We start from the raw sequence: 23,921 nt of genomic DNA, 5'->3' as shown, positions 1-23,921 counted from the left end.
CCACAAAGCTAAATCCGGGTCAGGCAGGCAGGAGTCTATAACAGGCATAAGATCATAAGAAGAGAGACAGGGTAGTCAGGATCCAGACGAGAGTCAGGGCAGGCGGCAAGCAACTGAGTCAGAAACTGAAGATCAAATCCAAATACAACGCTCGGTAATGAAGGCAGAGCGGGACATACAATACTACGCACTGAGTGAGGCTCAGCGCAGGGCTTAAGTATGCTGTGGTTGATTGAGCGAATAAGAGTCAGGTGTGTGGCATCCAGGAAGTGCCTGGGGTTGCTGGGAGATGAAGTAAGGGCATTCAGTACTCTAAAGATGGTTCCCGCTGGTGACCAGAGGGGGAGACGGAGCTCTGACTTCTGACACCTAGCTACTTTTGGATGAAGGCGGGGAACACATTCTCACATTTAAACAGAATCATCAGTTCATCCATGAAACATGTTCTCGGACTTTTATAGCACAACATTGTTTTGCTTTTTTTTAAATGTTCTTGATACTTATGCATTGGCATAATGGTGTATTGCTCATAAGCATTTAATATAAACAAAAACTGAAAGAGGGGGGTATCAGAGAGAATCTACTACATAACTAACAGTTTTCTTATCTTTAGGGTTTTTTTAAAGGATATTAAGTGCCTAAAATATTTAAATTGACATGTGTTATGAAATGAATTATACTAGCTACTACATGATAGTGATAAGAACTGGATGCCTTATAAAAATAACAAAAAAAGTACAGCATATAGAGGAATAAATGTGCTGAAGTTGATGCTGTTTTCTGAATTCTAGTCACTCGATCAGTGAAAATCCCAGATTTTTTTTTTTTTACAAAGAGCAAAACAAATATCACATAAAAAATTTATGCAGAAGATGTGCAAAAAAAAAATAAAACGTGATTTATTAAAAAAAAGTATTTTTTGTATAAACCATTATACTTTAAAAAAAACACCATCTTCATCCCCTCATTAGACTTCTGGGCTGAGTGGAAAAGATAATGGATTTTTTTTTCTAAAGGAAAATTAAAAAGAAAAAAGCACATTGTTCAAAAGACTAAGCTGTCTATGATACATTGTGGAAATTTGAAGAGCAAAACCACATCACTTTTTTCCAAACATGCATCTGATGAACGGTTTATTTACTTATTTATTATTTTGGCTAACTTTTCTTGTGTAAAAAATACTTTTTTTCATTAGTAAGAACTTAAAAGATGATTTATGAAGCTTTCATCAATACAAATTTTCATTTTATATTAAAAACTAACCAGAAAAGCAGAAAACAAATTCACAATAATTACTTCTAAGGATGACAGATTTATGAATTTGATACATAAATACTGAATTTCAAAATAAATGTTCATTATTTGTTGATTAATCAATTTGTGAAAGTCTAACAATATTTGACAATAATGTGTAGACATTTTTATATCATAATTTTATAATACAATGAACCGAAAAGTAATTGTGTTTTGCTTTAAGGAAATTTTATGTTTTTGCTTTCATGTAGATGCTTGATACTAGATACTCTGGAGCCAAAGTGGTTTAATTCATATTTGAATCAATAGGGTTCGAGAAACAATTTTTTTTGGAAAGTACATGACCGACCGTTTTCTCAGCAAATAAAGAAAAAGGTAATTGAACTGAACAAACCCCAGTTTGCTCTGAATGTAATAATATGAAAGCATGTGTCTAAAAGCATGTTTGGGACATCTTAACCTCAAGTGCTCATTTCCTGAGAAGGACTTGTCCTTGACTGGAATGGTCTACTTCAGGGCTTTCTCTGATCACATAAATTTCCAAGAGATTTTAAATGCTGCCACTTTTATTTACCGGTAATCAAACTATCTACTTTTAGCAAAAGCTTTTACTCCCAATGTTACCTTTTCACACTTTTCTGCTTGCTTCTCTTGATGTTTCAGTTAAAATTTAGTTTTTTTTGTAGGTGTTTAAGGGATAAAATCTTTATAGTAGCTTTGTGCAGACCAAACTATAAAAGTTAAATTTTCATTGTGTCAAAAAAAAAAGAAAAAAAGAAACTGGCGTGCATAATAACGTACATGCTTCCCGTTGCCGAGCTGCTGTCGGTCGGCAGGGACCCGTTGGAGCGTTCCATCTGCGCCAACCTGGAAAACAAATCCAAACTCTGAGAAGACCGCTTCAAACGAATGCATTCATCCACAGTGAACAAATGAAGACATTCAATGAATCACAAAATATTTAATAAATATGTCTTGTTTAGCAAGAATGTTATGAACATTTTTGGCTTTCTCATCATATCCGAACTGAGAAAACATCCTTCAGGTATAAGTTTAAAACAGTGAGAATGGGATGCTCTGTCTGAAAAATATTTTTTTGTTATTAGTCATCTTTAAAGACAAAATTAGTCAAATACATTTGTTTAATTACTACAAAAAAAAATGTTTTACATTAAACAATGCAGAAGTGGCCTCAATGTTTTCCCAATTGGTAAAAAATAAGCTGGTTAATGTCCATAAATAACGTCACGGTGTTGAAAAAACTGAAAGAATGTTACAGCAAGGCTGTCTGCTTTATATGCTGTTGCTGCTATCTTTCCCAGAGAGCTCTCAAAAAGACGTCCAGATCACGTCGAGTGTGTGCTCGGCAGCTCTTTGAGGGGAAATTGAAAAATGTTTTCACTTCTCTCCTTTGCATCTAGCTAGTTTCAAAGTACACGCACATGAAAGAGAAATGCTAATTTTTACCTGCAGTTTGTTGAAAACGGCTTCTTTTTTCTGTCTTGGCTCAGCGGATTCAGTTCAGTGTGAACACAAAGAATCTTCTTTAAATTTCCGCTTTCTTTAGGGTTTATTTTCTAAAGTTGTTGTAATGAAAGGAAACAAACCTAGTTTTTTCTTTATTCTTACTACAGTACTTGACATTTTATTGTGTTTTAGTCATAATCTAATTTTCCTTAGAGCAAAACACAATCTAACTTTTGCTTTATTGTGTTATAAAATCACAATGATATAAAAATGTCTACACATTTATTGTTTTATTGTCAAACCTTATTAGACTTTCACATGCATCCATGAAAATTACTGCATGGCAGAATATGGAGGCACAGTAATTAAATCTAACGCTAGAAGCAATGTAATAATAAGACAAAAATAAATAAAAATGCTTCTATTATTTATTGGAAAACATTTGCAGCATTCAAATTACTGAACTGTTGGATTCTTTTCTCATTAAAAAAAGCCATAGATACTTATTTTTTTCAATCTTAAGTGCAATGTTAGCAGTTTATAAGTTTTGCATGACAATGTGGCTTGCATTCCAAAAAACTTTAATTATGTTAACATGTTTTGAATATTTTAGGCAAAAAGGCTTAGGAAACATAAATGAATAGGCAACAATAGTTAAATGTTGTGTCACCAAAATGCCTTTTGGTAATCCGATAATGACCTAATTGGTGACAGATGCATGCTTGTGCGGTGTGAGATGATGTCATGGTGACTGCAGCTCATACCTGCTTGCATACTGCTCTATCCTGGAGTGGGTGTCATCATGAGAGAGCTGGGGTGACTGGGACAGCCTGGAAATGAATATGGTAATGGAGATGAATGAGATCACACAGCAGCCTGGTTAAAGCACAAAGATTCCCGGGCACATGCACACACGGCGGTTCGGCTCCCAACCTCATCGCCCCCCTTGCAACATCTTCTAAAAACAATTTTTAAGATCCTAGAGAGAAATGGGGATGATCTACGGAGCAGCTGGATGGTTTCTGACAGCCTGGCTGAGATGAGCATCCAGGTGGTAAGGGGGGGAAGGAGATAGCAAGAGAGATTTCCTGGTTTCATGTTCAGCCAGGCAGGAAGGCAGGCAGCCGGACAACATGCAGTGAAGCAACAGATTAGTTGGTGTGAGGAAGTGGGTGACGGGAGGGATGCAGGTGAACGGAAAGAGGCGGGAGGGAATGAGCCGCCGTTTAAACGCATTGCACTGGAGACGAGGTGCAGCTTCCGCTGGTGAAGATACTCACTCGTACTGCTCCGGGCACATGCTGATGAGGGTGACGGGGCTGTAAGAGAATCGCAGGGAAGGAGGGGTGGGAGGTAAAAGCACCACAAAACAGTTTAGGTTCCGCAGGGCAACCGCACAAAAAACAGAAACGAATGAAGTCTGTGCAGCGGTTGGAAAGCTGGACCAACACAGAGGAAAAAAGAGCAGTCGCACATACATTTATGATAAAGATTTACATAGAAATCTGCTGCTGAGACTGTTGAGAGATTCTTGCAGGAAATAAAAAAAAGAAAAACAGCAGCAGAAACTCAGCCAAATTCACACTTTTTCGTAAGAATCAAAGAAACTATGGTTAACGTTTGTGATCAAAGCATAGGGCTGCTTTTTTTTTTACACTGCAAACTATTTGATACTTGCAAAGGTTTGAAACCTTGCTTTTTATTGACATTCAATGTTTGTAGATGTGTTAACTTCTCTTTGCTCTACATCTTTCCAAGCTTTTCTCAAAATCAGCAAAGTGGAGTAGTTTTTCTCATTAAGAGTTAGGATCTACAAATAAAGAAATTATTGTTAGAAATGAGTCCAAATCGTTTAATACATTGACAATAGAAAAACCTGACTCAAAGACTCAAAAAAAAAACCTAAAATTGCTTGATTTAAGAAATGTTTAGAAGACATTTAAATGCATTTATATACATTTTATGTATTTTTTGAAGGGTAAAAAGAAGCACTGTAATTTTTGGTCCATTTCAAGGGGATTTTTTTATGTTCAAGACTGGCATTCATTGTCATTATTTTGGAAAAACTAAGAATCTACTAAAATTGTATCGTTTTGTTCACATATTGTTCTAAAATTAGTCGTCTTCACTGTTTACACTAGTTTTTTGTCACTATTTAAAATAAAAAACATAAAAACTAATAAAAAAATACCATTTGCTTAGAACTACCAAAACATTTTCTACTTTGACTGTATAACATTCAGTTTTATGTATTTCTATCATACAATTGGCCTTTTTAGGTTGGCCTTTCCTTACATTTTGATATCTTTTTATAAAATCTCTCTTTATTAAAATTGACTTGCTGCATGGACACATATTTTTACTACTTTCTTGTGATTTTCTCATTAACATTGGTTTTGTTTTTCAGTTTTTAGGCTTCCTCTTTTTGCAGTCTAAACAATTCTAACAATCTAATATATATGAAAAAGATGGAAATCAGAATACGAATTAAATTGTTTTATATTAACTAAAACTTTTAGTTGTAAAAAAAAAAGTATTTTCAAGAATTGATATTAATTAGTAAAAAATACAGCCTTTGATCTGACAGACAAAAGTCTTTCTGCTCCTGTTTGTTCAGGTTGATCACATCCTTCTTTTTTAATAAGTGTTGTTATAGCTGTTTTAATGGATTTGTTAAATATTATTCATTTGAATTTTTTAAAGGAAGACAAATGTCTTACTTCTGCTCAAAAGGAATCTATTTATTTATGTTTTTACTTCTATCAACTTTGGTTTCTATTGGTTCCAGAGGTATATAGGTGAATAAATATATTAATGTCAGAGGATCTGTGGCTGCCAGGAGTGCTTGACATCTAACAGAAAATACAGGAAGAAACAACTGAGGGAAAACAGGGAATAGGAGTTTGGGGGTCGGTAGAGCAGCCAAAGCTACCCTCTTGCACACTTTTCCAGACTGTTCTCGCAGAATCTGATAACTTTCTCCAAAATGTGTCTCCGTCTTCCACCTCAGCTAAATAACGGAGTGACACTTTTCAAAGAATTGTAAATCCCCTAAAAGCTACATTTAAAAGCTGAATCTTAAACATCACATTGGAAGGAAAGACCTGAACCTGCCTTGCAGTAACCTTTACCCAGAGATAAGAAATCAGTCTTAAAGCACGCTTGATTTGCCGTTTCCCCAATGGCTACTGTAGAAACACAAAACTGCTGAATTGGAGGGACTGAAGAGCTCGCAGAGAGAACCGATGTCTTTTGTCATTACTTTATGGATTTCTCAAAAACTGCAAAGCATATACTTTGTTTTCCCAGGTTTTTCCCTCCTTGATGAATGCTCTGAAAGGTTTCTAAGAATCCATTTCGTCCATCATGCCCCGGTAGTCACTCTGTCACTGGATGCAGGGCTACTTTTGGCTCCGTGAGTCCTCATTTCTTCTGTCAGTGTTCGTGACAACACCTGAAATTGCTTATTTTAAAGAAGCAAGGTGTGGGAGGAAGTCATAATCTGATCAATAAACCCACAAGTATGCATACTTGAGTCCTCATACCTGTGTATCAGGACTCAATTTTTCTGCCTACTCTGTTGGCATAAATTTCTTTTTTTTTCTTCAAGTCCCACTATCTATACTTCTGAATGCTTTTTTTAGAAAAAAAAAACAGATTTCAAGGTTAATAATCTTTCTGCAAAACAAATTCCTCTCTGCTCCGTCATGTGGGTTCAAAGGCACAAAATCCACACGGAGCGGGAAGCCTTTCAAATGTTTGTCGCATTATTAAACAAAGCTGTGACAAATGTAAAATCTGCCGTGACAACATGCAAAAAATAGAAGTATTAGGTAGGAGTAGGTGATGCTCCGAGAAAACAGGAGTGGGTCGATTTTTTTTTCTTTTTTAAAGCGTTGACGTTAGAAGTGAGAAAAAACAAAGATGATTCATTTGGGTTTTTTTGTTATCAAAATGTTAAAGTTCTAATTTAAAAGACCTCTAGATCCTGACGGTTCAGATTGACAGAAAATCCTAAACTGTTCTATACCGTTTCATGGAAATTAATATATCATGTTCTTGAAAATGTCCAGGAAAATGTTGGTAGTAAGTGAGGCTGCTTGAATAATAGAAAACAGTTTTTAGGCAGAAAGATTGACCTACCAATTACTAGAAAATCTATTTCAATTTAGGACGTGGTATTATTTTGGAGGCAACAAAAGTGTCATGATTCAGGGCAGAAATAGCTAAAATAAATTAAATGAAAACAAAAAAAAGATGTCTGAATACCTGTAATTTTCAAGGTTTTGTTTGAACATCCTATACTCAAACTTGTTTTCTCTACTTTTTACAGACATTGATGAGGCAGGAAACTCTGCTACATTGTTTGTTCCAAGAAAAAAGGGGAAGTGAGAATGGAACAAGGTGGGAGGTGAGGGGGAGGATGGACAAGGATGCTCTGGATGAAAGAAGTACCACAATCCATCTGGACAGTGGCTGTGTGCAACTTTAAAAATGGGGGAGAGCTTTTGTGAGTCAGCTGCTGATTCACTGTGTGCGCAGATGAGAGCATCTCAAGGAGTCGACGCTCCTTAACGCTCACAGGGGTTTAAGTGAGCAAAGAAAATTAAGAAAAATGAGTAAATGTGACAGTTGTTCCACATAATACTTGACAAACTTAAAAACAGGGAGCACAAGCATAACAAATCTAAAGTGATGGTCTCAGAGCGCACATGCTAATGGGTTCGTTTTTGAAGAAGTCACGGCCTAAAGGTTCTCCGGGGGAGAAAATGGAGCGTCTGCATAATGTGAAAAAGCTCTTCTGGGGATTTTTTAAGTACTAGAAGAAGAGACATAAATTTGATAAACGTCGTCAGCGGACCAGTGTTACTGATATATAAGCACATCAACCTCTGAATTTATCTTCACACTTGTCCTGTGAGAGGTTTGGTTCTCTTCAGGTCCTAGGCCTCTACCAGAGGCCTAGGACCTGAAGAGAACATTTTTTCCAGCTCTTCTCACAGCCCTTGGCATATCTTGATCTTTTGTTGTTCCTTCTTTCTTATGTTCAAAATACTTGGGATTGCTAAATCTTTTGCTACAACCTTCTTCTACTTCTTATGTCATAATTATGTTTGGTTTTTGCCTGTGCGTATCTGGAAGTCGCACAGGACCTTAGCTTCATCATTCTCAACTACTGGTACCTTCAGAGGTCTTTAACCATCTTGACCTGTGTGACCTCCAGTCTATAATAAGCGCAGACGTTTCTATTCACTATGCCAGCCACTTTTCCATGCATGTCCTGCAAAGACACCCTGCTTTTATGTGCTGCATTGTCTTAGGGGAATCTATGCGCAACCTACACCTGGACTCCAGCCTGGTGTGGTGGTTCCTGGCATCTAGTGATCTCGTACTAAGACCCTCCTCTTGTGCTGCCATGATAAAAGCCTCTATGGTGTTTTTTAGTCCAGGTTTGTCCAGCTGCTGTTAGGATTTTCAGATATCACCCATTACTTCTGTTTACTGGTGGACATAACCTAATTGGTGGTGAACATATTTATAATTTCTGCAGCTTGTGGTATTTACTACACACATCAACACTTTCCTGGATTTTTTGTTTCTTCTTGGTTGGTAACTCAAGTGATTACTAGTCACTTGACTAGTCCTTGACCTCCCCTACTAGTCCTCGATTTTTTTCAGTTCAAATTGGCATGCTTTATTCTTTCGTTTTTTAACAGCGCACTGTGTTTTGAGTCCTGATCGGCTGTTGACCCTGTCATTCAATGTCCTCTGTGCTGTATCTCTTGTACAGAATGTGTCTAGCTTGCTACATTTTCATAGATCTCCAACTGTGATCAGATCTGTTTTTCAGTTTATTTCTATAACACATGACTTTTTTATATGAAGGTTTGAACTTTGAGAGTTTAAACAAAAGAAAAGTGTGAAAATGCTCATTTTTGTCTAAGAAAAGTGTGTAAAGTGTAAAGTGAAAGGTTTTACAGCATCAAAACATCTAAAATCTTACTTTGCAGATTGCACCTATCACGTGTTGTTTTTAAAAAGTTACAACAATAAAAAAGGGAACACGGTAGTTATTTTAAGGTTCTTTTAATGTGAAATCTGACTTTGTAACAAAAAGATCATTAGGAAACTGCTTCTTCTGACACCAGCCTCTAGTGGTTTTATGAGGAACTGCACCCTTTGGTACTGTTTCAGTTCAAACAGCTAAAGCAGAAACTCTTTCTCCAAAAGTGTGTGAAACTACCTGCATTATTCCCACTAATAAGTGAAATGAATTTTGTTGCTGCGTCTTAAACCTGTTACTCACGTTTCCATGTTGTCTCCCTCCAACACCGTCTGGACTGGCAGATAGCCAAGCCTCGGATGTTTGGTGAAATACTTCTTCGATCGGAATTTGTTCTTCAGTACTTTGGTGAAATCTCGCATGTCTTCGCCTGACGTCGTCTGTGCGGCAAGACAAAAACAGAGGGGATAGGAGTTTGGTTATCACCTATTGTTCCGTGCTGTGATTTTATGCGCATACAAAGCCTCTTGTGCAAATGTAATCAAGATGAGCATTTGTGTGGAAGAAAATGTGTTTGCTAATTAGGTACTTAGCAGAGGTGTTCCTCTTGCAAAGGCGAGTTTTTGCCGTGTAAGCAAACAACAAATTTCCACAAGAGTCTGTCCAAAGGGAGACGAAAATCCCTGTCCAGAGGATTTAGACAATCATTTACAAAAGCTAATCATCTGCAGCTCCAGAACAACTGCTCGAAATATGCATGCGGTTCATTAAATCTCCTCGCTTTGAGGCTTAAACTTTTTTTTTTTAAATATCACTCAGCTTCAAGAAGATGGATGCTCATGCCGACTACGAATATGGTGGAGAAACATGCTTACTATCTCCAACTTGAATACAATTAGTGAGTCCCAGGAATGACTGAACACCATAATTAGTTTCCCTCATAATTTGAACATCTTGTGACCTTTTAAAATCTGGAAAAATGAAAGCAGATATACGAGGTAAAGAACTTGAAAGACAAAATACATCTGAAGAAAATTTCGGTCATAAATTAAAGTTTCTAGTTTGTTCAATATTGCCAGTATAGAGGCAATTACAACATGGACACCAATAAAAGTTGCAACAGAACACAAAAAGCAATATCCTGGCTATGAAATAAACAGTGTGACAAAAATGAGAGAAATAAACTGAAGAATGGCTGCAGTGAGTCCCCTAAAAGTCCCCATCAATCTTTACTCTGAACTTTATTCTTCACTCAGGACGCAGAGTTCCACAGCATAAAAATGAAACAGTCTGAGCATGAAGTTAACCATGATTGCACAGTTTATCAAAGAGATATTTTAAGGGGAAAACAGTAAGTCCACCCAGAACAGACTGTTGAATTTAGTCCAGCATTTAGAAACAGAGCATTCAATTACTTTTGTCTTTTCCATTATACACTTGCATGGGTTTAAACTTTAGCAAAAAAAAAGACACATATCTGCAGTTTAAAAAAAAACCGTATTAAACTAAATCAGAGCTTAATCTATGGGGTCAAATCAGGATCAGTTACAGACCCATTTTTATTAAAATCATGTTTTATAGGTGGTTTTAACATGTTTTTGTAGAATTATTCTGATAATGGAAGACATATATCAAGAATATTTAGCTTAAAATTGCTTTCCTGAGAATGTCTTTATTCAAATCTTCTGAATCAGGAGCAGACAGAAAAATGTCATTGAAAAAAGCTCCGCTCCATTCTGATGCATCCACTTGCAGATAAATAGATCCATTTACATCTTCATTTTCCTCGTCTGAGCTGGCATCTGGCTCCAAACCGTACAGCTGGATGGCTCTGACATTGCACGCCATATTTGTTGCACTAGACATGAATCAGGTTGGGATTGTGAGGGGCTGTAAACCAGCTAGTAAACAGATGGATGATGGTCAACTCGGAGGATACCCTGTCGCTCTGCAGAAGCTATGTCCAAGAAAACACAGATTTTTGGATATTGTCTCAAATCGGAGTGGAACTTTAAAGTGAATGAAAAACCAGATTATAAATGTGTAGAAAAGATTTTTGCAAATTTGAAAAAAACAACAAAAAAAGGAAATTTGAAAATAGTTTAAAACTAAAAAGTACACAGTAAAATTGAAAGAAATTATAAAAAAATTGAATAGTATTGCAAATAAAAAAAATCTAAATTTGAGGAAATACTGAAATATTTGTTTAAACTCTACATTTGAAATTTTTACCAAATTAAAAATATATATATACATTTGTAACAGCTGCTGTTTTGTATTGTTAACGTATTTGTTTTTCTCCTTATTCGCCTTCTGTCTTCAAATCTACTGTTTCAGTTCAGCCTTTTTGCTTTCATTGTTGACCTTATTTTACGTGGGGGTGGAGCTTTAAACCTATTGGCTACTCGGACATAATTAACATGGGGAGACAGAGGTCATGGTCATTTCGTCATTCCCGCTCTGATACAGTGGTGGTTATAATCTTTGGGAAAGCATTCTTTTTATTTCTTTGCAGCATTAATCTGTTCAGATGTTGTGAATATTTGATTTTAATTAACTGTTTAGCAAGAGGCACAAAGATTAATGGACATGATTTTTAGGAATAATATTTTTTTCGACTAAAGCGCGTTTAGTAAATGCAGCTTCCATAATTTTAGTTTCATCAAGTTTTACCCAGCTGCATTGGCATTTGTTTTTAATGGACTTAAGAAACCTTCACAAATCCACAAAGAACTTTTTCTTTGATGGTTTTTCTGTATGCTACTGACAAAATCCTCCATAAATTGCACTTTGATGTGAAGATGCAACACTTGCAAATTAGTTTGGAGATAAATCTTTATTGGTTTTGAACTTCTGAACATATTAAGTGTTTGTTTGTTGATGCAGCACAGATCAAAATGAAGGTGGTGGGTTTAGAAAGTGATGGAGGGCAGCTGGTGGGCATGTTATCTCGGTGAGGAATAATTGCTGCTCTTTACAGCACCTCCTTCAGAGTCAATAGTTATCTCATTTGTAAAATAAAACAAACACATTAAAGGAAAGAAAGGAGAAACATCAAGATAAACGTGTCTCACAACTGTGAATTGTTGCCTCAAAAATGCATCAGCTCAGTTCTCCTTCTTTCTGGAAAGCAATAAGGCGAAATCTACGGCCTCATGAAAAAAAAGTTATAAAAAGACCCAAGAGATCAGCCAGCATTTTAGTATTTGTTCATGCAAATTACAATTGTGCCAGAGGGAAATGTAGGAGGAATTCAACAATTAAATTAAAAACTAAAGACAAGGAATGAGTTTTGTCAAAGGCAGGAAACAGCAACAGTTCTCAAACTGGGAGGCATTAAAGCAGAGGAGGTGCAGAGCATCATTTCATATTCATTTAACAAACGGCTCTTGGACAAAAGTTTTGGTTTTAATCAAAAAGTTTTGCACCATTTTTTATTTATTTTTTAAAGCAACAAACCGCTGGTCTTTAAAATAAAGCTAACTTGATTTTTGTTTGAGTCCTGATCGTTGTAAAAGTAAAATTACAGGAACACTAGTTCGGTCTTGGAGAGAGGAGGGATGGAAATGAGGTGACACAGGAGTGATGGAAAGATGGAAGGGGAACACTGAAGAGCGGATAAATTTAGAATATGTTAGAGAGCACAGATTAGAAGACGAGGCTGTTGAGGACCGGGAAGTGGCAACGATCAGTGAGGATGGAATGCAGGATGAAGAGTGGAAAAGCAGTTGGTTCTGACATCATACCTGTGGAGCTATGGAGGAGCTTAGGAGAGTTTAACTGTTTTATAAGATTTTGGACAGTGAAAGGATGACTGAGGAATGAAGAAATGTACTGGTGCACATTTACAAAAAGGGAGACATGCAGAGTGGTAGAAAAACTCAGAGGAATAAACCCAATGAATCACATAATGAACATGGAAAAACAGTAGTGGAAGTTAGACTGAGGCCAAAAGTGGGCATTTCAGAGCAACAGTGAAGTTTCATGCCAAGAAAGAGAACCAGAGGAGAACAATTTGCTTTGAGGATCTGGAGAAAGTCTAAGACAGGATCCGGAGTTTTGGGGGATTTTATTTAGTTGTGCAAAAATAATTTTCCATTTCCCCAAGGAATGACTCTTAAATAAGGCATGTCTGATATTAAAAACCACTTTAAAGCATTGCAGATAAATGCTGCACTCATGAGCACCTCTTTTCAGGCTGTGCCACAACAAAGACCTACACCTTTACTTACAGTTTTGCACTGTTTATTCACTTTTTCATCAATATTTTTATTTTTTATTTTTTAAATGCAAAATACCAATAATAAAACACCATATGTAATCACTTACTGATGTACAACTATTTTTCTCCACTATAGAATCATGTGTTGTCTAAACCAGAGGAAGTGCATGGTATTTTATTTTAAAACTTCACCAGATTCATTTGGCTACAGTGGCATTCTCCGTAGTTTTTTTGTTTAATGTATAAAACATACCTGATATAATAGATTTTCAGCCAAATACAACGAAATTTTAAATCGGATTTGTTTGCTTTTGTTTGTAGAAGCTTTTGAATGTAACAATAAATGCAAAAAATGATTCAAAAGAAAAAAGAATGATTCAACTCAAGAAATCTGTAAAAAAAAAACTTTAAAAGACACAGAGGAGTCAACAGTAAGCAAACAATTCATAAGGGGAACATTTCTGCCGCCCCGTTTCTAACACATTTGACAGAAATTTCCATATTTTCTGCACTACAGGTGCACTGTCAATGAATGGTCGATTTTTAAACTTGTGTCATATATAAGGCGTGCCGAACTATGAGGCGCATTAAGCGAGCCCGAAAACTCAGAGAAATCCGTCACTCAGTCTGACTTTATTAACCGCATAGCCGTAGACAGTAACTAGCAGTAGTATTGGGTAACAGGTGTGAACGTCGTACGCTAAAAGCGCGTTCAAAAACTTACGTTCAGCGCATTCCTAAATGCTTACCACATGCCCGTTTGTGTGTAGCTCATTACGATACAAACAGTGCGCTTAAGCAACAACTTCCAATGACAAGTCTATGAAAACGCTTGTACGCATGTGCATGTCCTGGGCTTCCGCACTCAAAACTCTCGTGTGTACGGACTTCTAAGCTAGTTTTAAAGTTAGTTTTTGGGCTCTACGTACAAAATTGAACGCACGTTGAAAGCTAAACTATTTTTTCAAACTTTGACTAATCAAGGACTCGGATTTGGTAGTGACATATGAGTACAGTCCTTTTCAATTCACGAAAGTGCCAACATTTTGAAAATTGATGATGGAAGAGGAATTACTAATTATGGTTTGAAGCATACGACACCCAGGCTTTCAATGTCATAATAGAGCTGTGAAAGAAAAGGCCTGGAGCAAGACTCATGAGATTTGCACAACTTAGACAAAAAACAGACTGATACCGCTAAAATAAGCATTACTGTGACTACACTAACTCTTAATCTTGTTAGTAACACGTAAAATAAAACACCATTACACGTTTGCAGCGTCAGCGTATTTAAAATAATACACCCAACCTTGACTTGCCAAACAGACTGACAATTTGCCAAGACATTGTGTACCTCTGAAATTCACTTTGATATAAGGAAGCACAACCAGAATCTATCAATATACAAGGTGAAAGTTATGAAGCACATTGTCATTTTTTGAATAAGGCTTTTTAGTGCTCCTTAAAGTGAGGAAAATATGGTTGTTTTAGCTGTTGCTTTCATAATACAAGAAACTAAGCATCTTGCTGAAGTAGTTCTGAAGTATCTTGCTGCTTCAATAACTCACTCTGTGTCGGACAAAAAGGAACAAAAGCATGAATATGTTGGCTTTTATTAAGAGTCTGAGTAGAGTGTGAGCAGTAAAATGAGTGTGTGTGCTGTAGATGTTCCCTCACCGGTGTGCAGTACTCAACCATGGGGTGGTTGAGCTTGTGGCCTTTGGCGGTGCGCCCAGAAAAGAAGCAGCTCTGACACACGTCGTAGTTGAAATGCTTCAGACTGCGATACCTGTGAACAGACACAAAGCAAGGAGCGGAAGTGAGGAAAAGAAGAGACTGTAAATGTCACTCTGATTTCCTCTGGACCACTTCTTGATCGGGGGGCGGTGGGGTTGTTAGTGCATCTCTACAACATGACTCAGCTCCCGGATTGCGGCTGTCACTCTGTCACATAATCCTGCATGGTCACACACGCCAGTACAACAAAAGAATGACAGACGGCTTGAGGTCCAGCGAGACACAACAACCTGATGTTTGGTTGTTCGGCAGCAGCTGCAGCCACTCTGCCATTTAACAGCTGAATTGAGACAGGAGCCGCTCAAACATGATGCCTTCAATCTTCTGCCTTTCCGTCCCAAGGTTAGCAGACTGATGAGCTAAGAAAGAGGCCCTTATGCCAAATGATTCATCTGTGAGCACAACACTAAGTCAAACAAGTGCTGACAAAACGCATATTCCAATGAGAGTCAATGACCTTCACTTGGAAGTTCCCCAGAATTCATTTATAAGAAAAATGGATAACTATGACATTAGGACTGGCCATTCTTTTAAATGCTAAACCTTTATATTTATGGTTTCATATTCTGTCTTTTTCTTGGCCTGTACTACAACTGTAGCTCTGCTCCAAACACTCATAATTTCAGAAAGTTAAATTATCTAATTTATAATCAGATTACTCTTGATAAAGACAGCAATGACAAAACAAATGACATTTCACTGAGATAGAAAGGCTTCCTTTTTGAAATAACCTTATAAATTAAGCAAATTTCTACAAGTAAATTAGATAAAACAGCTGCCAAAAACATAATAAAACAACTGGCAGAAAGCAAATAAAACCATTTAAGAATAGATAACAAACAAAAGAATTACAATAATTTGAAAACATTTTAAAGGATTTATGGAATCATGAATAATATATAAAACACCCTTTCTGAAAAAAGTTGTTTTTAAATTATTGTCTAAGTCTAGTTTTTGTTCAAAGCATAACATTGATGGTTAATGGATAAATCTGTAAGAAAAAGATTTTTTGAATGTAACTTTCCTTATAGTTTGGTATTATTTGAGCAGTTTAATGCAATTACAGTGGTTCCTCACTATAATGCCAGTCACTTGCTGTTTCCCAAATTTTTTTGAGTGCAATTTAGCATGTGTTTTTTGTTTTTAACCACAGCAATGTGTCCTGCATTTGATTGGCTGTTGACCATCATCAATCAATCTCCTCCGTGCCATGTCTTCTGTACAGAATGTGTTCAGCTTGCTTAACTGACTTTAATATCGGTTAATAAGCAGATCTTTGTTTTTATTAATAGACTTAATTCTCTATGAATGCTGGAGAAAATAACTGAGAGTTAAAAAAAAAAGATAAGTGTGAAAATGTTTGTCTAAGAAAAATGTATGGGTTTTAAAGCCTTAAAATGTATAAAGTGCATAATGAGGGGTTTTACAGCCTTAAAAGTCTATAATCCTACTTTGTGGGTTATTTTTAGAACTTAAGTTCTGTGATAAACAAGGGAAAACTGTATTAGATAAAAGGATTTTTGAGACCAGGTTCGACTTGATAAACGGTAGGTTTCTGTTTCTAAAGTTTCGATTATTATCATAATTTTTTTTTTTTACTAAGACTGTATCTGGTTGTAAAAAAGGGATGAAAACATGTACTATGTCATCTGAACATAGCAAAAACAAGAACCGTCCCTGCCGCATGTCATTTCTGGAGCACCCAAGTTGCGTGCTTGGCATTTTTCTTCTATTTCATTGTTACTCTCTGCCTTTCCTTCCCACCATCACCCTCTCCCATCGATCAGTGACAGAGCTTGGGAGATTTGTGCTTCATCAAATGTCTGAATGGGTTTCTCTTTCTGCTTGCAAAGCATTGGGTCTGTAGGGAACGAGATCCTGCCACGCGGTGTTACGTCAGGCTCTAAGAAGAGAAAAGTTGCCCTCAGCTAAGGTCAGGGGTGAAGGAATTTTCACGTTGGATGTCGGCAATCCTCAATTTTTGCTACTTTGTGCTTGTGAATTGAAAGGAACTAACTAAAATAAGTTGGAACGTGTATTGGAGTTTTGTAGAATTTGATGGTCCACCAGACTAAGTTTAAATGGGTGGAAGACAGAGTGACCAGATCACAAAAAAGGTGGGAAAGGGATTGTGTGGAACAATGTGGAACGCATGGAAGGAGTTTTTTTTTTGCTTACAGATTCTGTATGTTCAAACTAAATTTTAAGTTTCAGATTCTTATTTTTTCTGCCCAGTGTACTTTTTTTCTTCGGTCAATGATTCATTGCGACTTTTGATACGGTGGCCCTGAAGTGCAAATACATATTTCCAAAAGAACAAATCCAAAAAAAACGAAAGAAAATAAAAATGAAATATTTGAGAAAACAAAGGTACAAAAAAGAAATGTAAAAAGTTAAACAAAGTAAGAGACACCCGAAAAGGTAGGCATCATGGGGCGTCACTGATTGGATGATGATGTTTGATTTTTGAAGAAGAGGCAAAGGAGAAATATGTTTGGCTGGAACTGTGGTGAAGAGTTGAAAGAAATATCTTCTATTGGAAGATATTGCCATGACTAATAACTTCTGGTTGAAAAGGTAGGCAAATGTCATTATCCAATCAGCGATGTCCCATAGCATTTATGTTTCGTTTTTTTTTTTTTGCTTTGTTTAACATTTCACTTTGATTTCTGAAAAATTCTGTCTTTTCCGAAACATTTCATTTTTATTTTCTTTCATTTTATTTTGGTTTAGTTTTTTTTTTTTTTTGGAATTACATTTTCTAGATATATGCTTTCATTTCTAAAATGTAATTTGTTTTTTGTTATTTGTTTTGCTGTTTTATTATTCATTTTGACCTTTTGATATGTTTTTGCATTAAGTGATTTCTTGATATGATTTGAACTTCAGGGCCACCGTATTTTGACCATCTAAAGCAAAGCATTCCAGTAAACAAATGAAGTTAAGCTTTCGAGGCACTTTTGAACTTTTTAAGATAAAGTCTTCAATTTCTACAGGAAGTGACCGCCATATTTTTCTGAATGAAGATGTCTTATGCGCACGAGCCACTTCCTGTGTTAGTGTGTGTGTAAATTACTAAACTTGGGATGGTATTTAGCCAGCGGTGTATCAGACGGTGACATTTAGATAAATGTCTACTCACCCGAGCAGATCTGCCCTTTATGTTCAACAAACACAGAACAAACCAGAACAATGTCCCGTTTTAATGTGTTGGGGGTGCTCTTTATATGGCTTAAGCTTAAAATAAGCTTTTGTATGCTAAGTATGAGGCGCCTGGATTTACCTGAAGCCCACAATAGGACACTCCTTGCAGATATTGCACTTGGCCTGATGCTTTGCAGTCTCCGCTGCTGCCACTCTGTGCAGGACAGGAAGCCAAACCATGGACTGAGGCTCCAGGTGCATCCAGTCAACAAACTGTCGAGGGTCTATCTCCACTTTATTGTTTACCTGTACAGAAAATAAAAATGTTCCAACCTGTTAATCAAACCTTTATCAACCCCTCTGCAGAAGTTCACTTTAACAGTAAAGGAAATTAACTGCATGAAGTACAACAGACTGCAGCACTTTACTCATGCTAATAAACTAACAGACAGATTTAAAGCAGCTGCATGTTAAAGGGACAAGTCCTTCCTGAAAGACTTTATAGTGCCGGGAACTTAACTTTTATGAGTGTCTTATTCATTTTTAATACTTCAAATGTGTTCCAATAAACACTAACTGACTTCATCACCCTTCATCCTCCTGACCCTCAAGTCATTAGATTGACGCCGTGACATGCAAAGCTGAGAATAACTTTTTTGAACTTTCCGTTTTAAAAAATTACAAATGCAATTTTTCCCCCCGACATTACCTAAACTAGTTGGGTGTTTTCCTGCGTGAAGTGAAACACAGGTGCCTTCACAGTGGATATACATGCTATAATGAGCCAATCTGAGCAGTCAGCACTCAGAGGGAAACTGACACGGCTGCTGTCACCGTTTACCAAATCAAAGCCAACCTTTCCGCCGTGCCCGACTTGCAAAAAGGGCAACTAATGCAGGGAAAAGGGCAGAAAATGGGTTTGCAATTATGGAACAGACTCTAAAAGTTTTGGTGTTCTTCTGATCCTTTTGCAGGTTTTACGGTGTGATGTGGCAAAACTTTATCAGCATTTCGTCACCATCTAGAAACTTCTATTGTTAGTTAAACTAAACTCAAAATTAATATGTTAGTACCTTGAAATTAGAATCAGAACTATATTTTTTAGAGTTGGCCTTTAAAATTAATGGCAATAAAATTCTATATATTTTTAAAAGTGATCATGACCAGTTTGTATTCAAGCAAAGCCTTGAATAGGAGGTAAACGTGCACAAGAACGAGAATATGTTTATCTTGATCCATTCAAATGGTAGCAAACATTTTTTTTTAAACTTTTGCTCTAGTACCGGTAAATTCCAAAGCTTCTTCGTGCATTTTGTTATAAACAAATCTGTTTGCCAATTTGCACTGCCCTTTTTAACTGCCATTGTTTCATATAATTAACTGTATTTTACTTATCATTACTTATAAGGTGCAATTATGGTCCAATTGTGCAATTATGGCCCAAAAGGACCATAATTGTATCTGTGAGTGTATGCTGTGTATGTTGAAGACATATATTTGCATTGACATTACATAAAACTGGAATCCATTTGTTGTTTTACTGTATTTGTCTCTCATCTAAAAATGTGTATAGAAAAAAAATAATGATATACATCGTAAAACTAAAATGAGCTTTGTGAAGCTAAGTTTCACCTTGGCGCCATGATTGAAGCCGCACCTAATGAAACTTTCTCTGCATTGTTTTTTTTAAACCAACTCAGTCTGACCTTGGCCTCAGTGATGTTAGCGTCTCTCCTTTCACATACATTAGTCTCATCTCTCTTCAACCTCTTTGCCATCTGATGGTAGAATTATGGCACTTGCACATTAATTACTGTCTGGCTGAAAGGACGAATGGATCGACGGATGCATAGAGAAATCAAGGGAGAGTGACAAAAGAGCAGCAAAACGGGCCAAATTTATGGCAGTGGAACTCGTTCATCCCACAGCCATTAAACCAAATGGAGTGGGTGAGAGCACTAACACTTGCAGGGCAAACTGGTGCACAGGACTCTGAAGGGCCTGTCTATTTTCTGCCAACATGGTTCGGTGATTAAATGAAAAATGAAAATTTAAACCACAACTGACAGTCAGACTCATGATAAAGCCTGTGAGGAAGTTGTGTGTGCACATATGTGTCTGTTAGGAAACTATTTTTCCTTTATTTGGAAGTAAAAATACTGTCTTCTTGTATTTTGGGAAATGCAGTGACGGAAAATCAATTCAATTTATGACATTGCAATTTTAAGTTTTGGCTCAAGTTCAGGATGATGCAGTGAAAAAACCCACATCTTTGTCTATGTGAGGGAATTTCATTAGAGGCTATAAACATTTAGAGACAACACAAAAATAAAGCCGGTCGTAGTAAATTTCTAGAGGACATCTGGTCAGAACACTACCTTATAACAATGTGGGATGACAAGGATTTTAACAATTGCTCGATTTGAGGCTTATTGGTTTTTGTGGAGTGCCTTAAGAAAACCTTGGTCGTGAAATGGCGCTTTATAAATAAACTGGATTGAAAAGGCCAACTGAGAGTTCATGCTTGATCAGCAACGTTTCAGCAGAATTTCAAAAAACCTCGGTAGCTGGAAAAATACAGTGACCATGAAGGTTGAGGACTGGCAACCAAAACCATGACAGGTGATCCATTTGAAATATTAGTTTTCAGCACTAAGGAAGAAAAGAAAAATCACAATCTTCTGTTTTCTTATATATACATAAGTAGAGCTATACACACATACATGGGGTTTTTCTTCGACTTAGATGCTTTCAAATTGAGGTAGCCCTATTCCACACCTCTAAATTAATCATTTTAACAAGTCTTAAGGTACTCCCTCATCTGACTTCTGTGAGATTTTCATAAATTTAGAGATTCTTGTGGGCATTTGTCAATATCTTTGACTTAGATTAAGTTTAGGTCCCATTTAATGACAACTAGGGAAGAAAACCAGGAATTTTCACTCTGTCTGTAGAGGTGGCAGTAAAGCAATCATTTGCAGCTCATGCTTGGGTTTCTGTGCTGACATACGTGCTGGAAGCAGCTGCGGACGCTGGGTTCAATGTTGGAGCCTCCGAACGCAGCCACCTCCCCCAGCTGCCTCGGGATCTGGATGGCTTCATGCAGCAGCAGTCCCAGCTGCCGCTGGTCACACGTACCGCCTGCTGACGCTACCTGGCTGAAGAGATCTGTGGAGGAGTGAGGCAGAGCACATAAGAGAAGGGGGAAAAAACAAGAGAGGAGCCAGTGAGGAAGAGTCAGCACTTGTGGGTGACATTGAGAAGGAAAAAAAAAAATCACGTATAAATAGATGTAGAGGGAGAAAGACTGTATGGCTGCAAGTGGGAGGAAAAGAGCGTGGCTGGGAGGATGCACCAGAGACGGAGATTCATTTTTAATCTGTCTTCCATGCCAGGATTTTCTTCCCTTCTATATGCTCTTTCACTTCTCATTTAGATTGACAACGTTGCACCGGGTGATGAGGTCAGCCCACTGACATGTGCCACATGTCGACTTTTTCTTTTTCTAATCAGATTATGAAACGCCACAGAGCTCAGACACATCAGAAAAGAATTTGAATCCTTTATCAACGTGAGTGCAACATGCAAACTCCAGCTGTGATCTGGACTTCTCACCTTCATTTTCTCACGGCTCGCACAATCAAAACTCTACTAAATCCGATGATATTTACCAATTTCCCCCAGAGGAGCATCAAAATGGCAGAACATTGAGTTAAGCATGTGTGCAATGCAGTGAGTGTGCACGAACAGGACTGACAATCAATGAAACTGTAAAGGAGGAAGAACGCAATCAACCGTGCTTGAAACCTCCCTTCTGAAGCTAACAGAAGCTGCCAGAGGAAGGAAAACGCTCGGGGATGGAGCTCATACCATGAGAAAAAAAAACGGGAGAGGAAAGAAGGGGAAGTGAGATTAAGTAAGACGGGCACCAGACAAAAGTGAAAGTGTTAGACAGATGAACACTGGGTTGAACGGTGGCAGTGAAGGAAGAGAAAGGCAGATGCATCTTTGGAGACAAAGAGAAAAGGCTGACTGACAATATTCCTCACATTGCAGCAATCCCGTATCCACTCTAATCCTCTAAAACCAACCAGAAAGAGAAAACACGAGACATGCGTAGGAGGTCCCTCGTCTAATTAGACGAGCCCTTCACACGCTGTATTTTTCTTCCTGTGTGTTTGAATATTGATGTTGGGATAACAGCTGATGCAGGGCGCCGTGGGTTAGAGTTGATGCAGAAGGGCTCGTACAACCGTGCATTTAAGGAGCATGCCTGCATTAGCAGACAGTGTATAACAGCTTGTCAACTTCACTTACGTTTGTATTTCTCCTCCAAGTGTCCCTTGGAGAGGGAGAGCAAGCCGATCTTCATGGAGAGGGTGCGGATCTTCCCGCTGCGTCCACTGCGAAGACAAACACGAGTCCTCGTCAAGCACTCTGTTTTATTTATGGTAACTAAATAGGGTCTAAAGTGAAATTTGGATTTGAAATTTGATTAAACAGGAGTGGAATAAAACTCTTCCGAGACAGGAATGAACTATTTCCATTCGCTTTGTGATTATCAATGCATTTCCTGTTCACCGATAATGTTTACAAGGCTAAATGCACACATCCTATGTTTACTTTTTTCAAACAAACATGCAGAAGTATCTGTCTTCTTGATTACCAATTACACAGCATTGAATTTATTTGGTTTATGTTAGACCTGGTTATAATTTCTGATACTTTTTTTTTTTATTTACAACATTAAGATCTTAGTCTGGATCGAGATTACCAATATAGAATATATCAAGTAATTTTTATATGGTTGATTTTTTTAATGTGACGTCTTTTACAAGTACCAGTGTCCCACAGAGTTCTGGATTTGGACCAATTCAAAATTTCAAGACATTGCATTATTTGAAGTTGGCTCAAAACCAATAAAAGTAACCACAGAAAACATCTACCAAAATATAGCTTTTGTTTTTTTAAAGTTTTGAAAAATATTGGTCTATCTTTGTCTTTTTACCCCAAAGACAGGCTTGGACTTTCACTAATTCTCAAGTTAGACCAGGATTAACTGATAAATAACAAGTTGTGTTATCTGCATAGCGGTGCACTGCAAAAACTGAATCTCAAAGTATGAAATACCCTTGTTTTAAGAGAATTTGTCTTATTTCATGTCTTGCAAAAAAAAGTAATTTTGTCAAGAATGTTTTTCAATAGCAAAATAATCTTAGTCCTTTGCCCCGTTGGCAGATTTATTTTTATTTAATTAAAGAAAATCTACCAATGGGGTACACATTTTGACTTATTTCTAAAAGGTCTGTTTTACAGTGCAATACAGAATATTTCAAGTTATATTATATGGTTGATTTTGACTATCTTAATCTAGGGCATGTATTTTAGCGGGACCAATGTCCCACACAGTTCTGATTTGGATTGATACGAAATTTCAAGTCATTGTAATAACTTCCACTGCTATGCAGATGATACGCCTCTTTATTTATCAATTGATCTTGCTTTAACTTGGGAACCAGTGAAAGTAGAAGTCTATTTGCATAATAAAATAGACCAACATGTTCACAAAACTCTAAAAATATAGATTTGAAGTCATTATTTTGTGCACCAGAAATTTCAGATGTTTTCATTGTAACAACTGGGCTACTCTTATTGGTTTTGACAAAACTTCAAATATTAGATTTGCAACCAACATCTCGGTTTTAACTCCAAAATTAAAACTTTTGGTTGATTTCTTTCATCCGTATAATAAAGCTGTAAAACTGATTCACCTAATTTAGCTTCCATACTTGTTTATTTTATTACTAGCTCTGTGTCAAAACCAGTTATTGAAATCTATTTACATTTTTACAGCCAGAATCTTGGTGCTTCCAAAAACATCAAACTCAGAATCCATTAAACGTTTCTTAACCGTTTTATTTTCTCTGTTTATTTTATCCAAGTTTTGGGCTTTTATTGTAATTTTTATATATTACCTCAATTTAAAATTTGTAAAATTCATGAAAGCTGCATATTGTGTATAAATAAAAATAA

The 23,921-nt window shown here is 36.9% G+C and overlaps 1 protein-coding gene across 6 annotated transcripts in view; it reads right to left on the bottom strand.

The window, feature by feature from the left end:
* Positions 1–23,921, bottom strand: part of utrn (utrophin) — a 143,423-nt gene that overhangs the window by 10,559 nt on the left and 108,943 nt on the right. For 4 of the 6 annotated variants that reach the window (XM_023953087.2, XM_023953086.2, XM_023953091.2 and 1 more), the window contains 8 exons: positions 22,206–22,291; positions 20,899–21,056; positions 18,028–18,194; positions 14,625–14,736; positions 9,029–9,165; positions 4,002–4,040; positions 3,486–3,551; positions 2,056–2,121 (listed from right to left, as the gene is read on the bottom strand). In XM_023953087.2, coding sequence (XP_023808855.1) covers positions 2,056–2,121; positions 3,486–3,551; positions 4,002–4,040; positions 9,029–9,165; positions 14,625–14,736; positions 18,028–18,194; positions 20,899–21,056; positions 22,206–22,291 — 831 coding nt within the window. The remainder of the gene's footprint in view (positions 1–2,055; positions 2,122–3,485; positions 3,552–4,001; positions 4,041–9,028; positions 9,166–14,624; positions 14,737–18,027; positions 18,195–20,898; positions 21,057–22,205; positions 22,292–23,921) is intronic. The other 2 variants (XM_023953088.2, XM_078942977.1) reach the window with 1 other exon arrangement.

The sequence above is a fragment of the Oryzias latipes genome, chromosome 24 (assembly GCF_053564925.1).
Source record: "Oryzias latipes strain Hd-rR chromosome 24, Olatipes_Hd-rR_3.1".
In the NCBI taxonomy this organism is placed as follows: Eukaryota; Metazoa; Chordata; class Actinopteri; order Beloniformes; family Adrianichthyidae; genus Oryzias; species Oryzias latipes.
The sequence above is the reverse complement of the archived record's forward strand: the minus strand, read 5'-3'. Positions and strand labels throughout refer to the sequence as shown.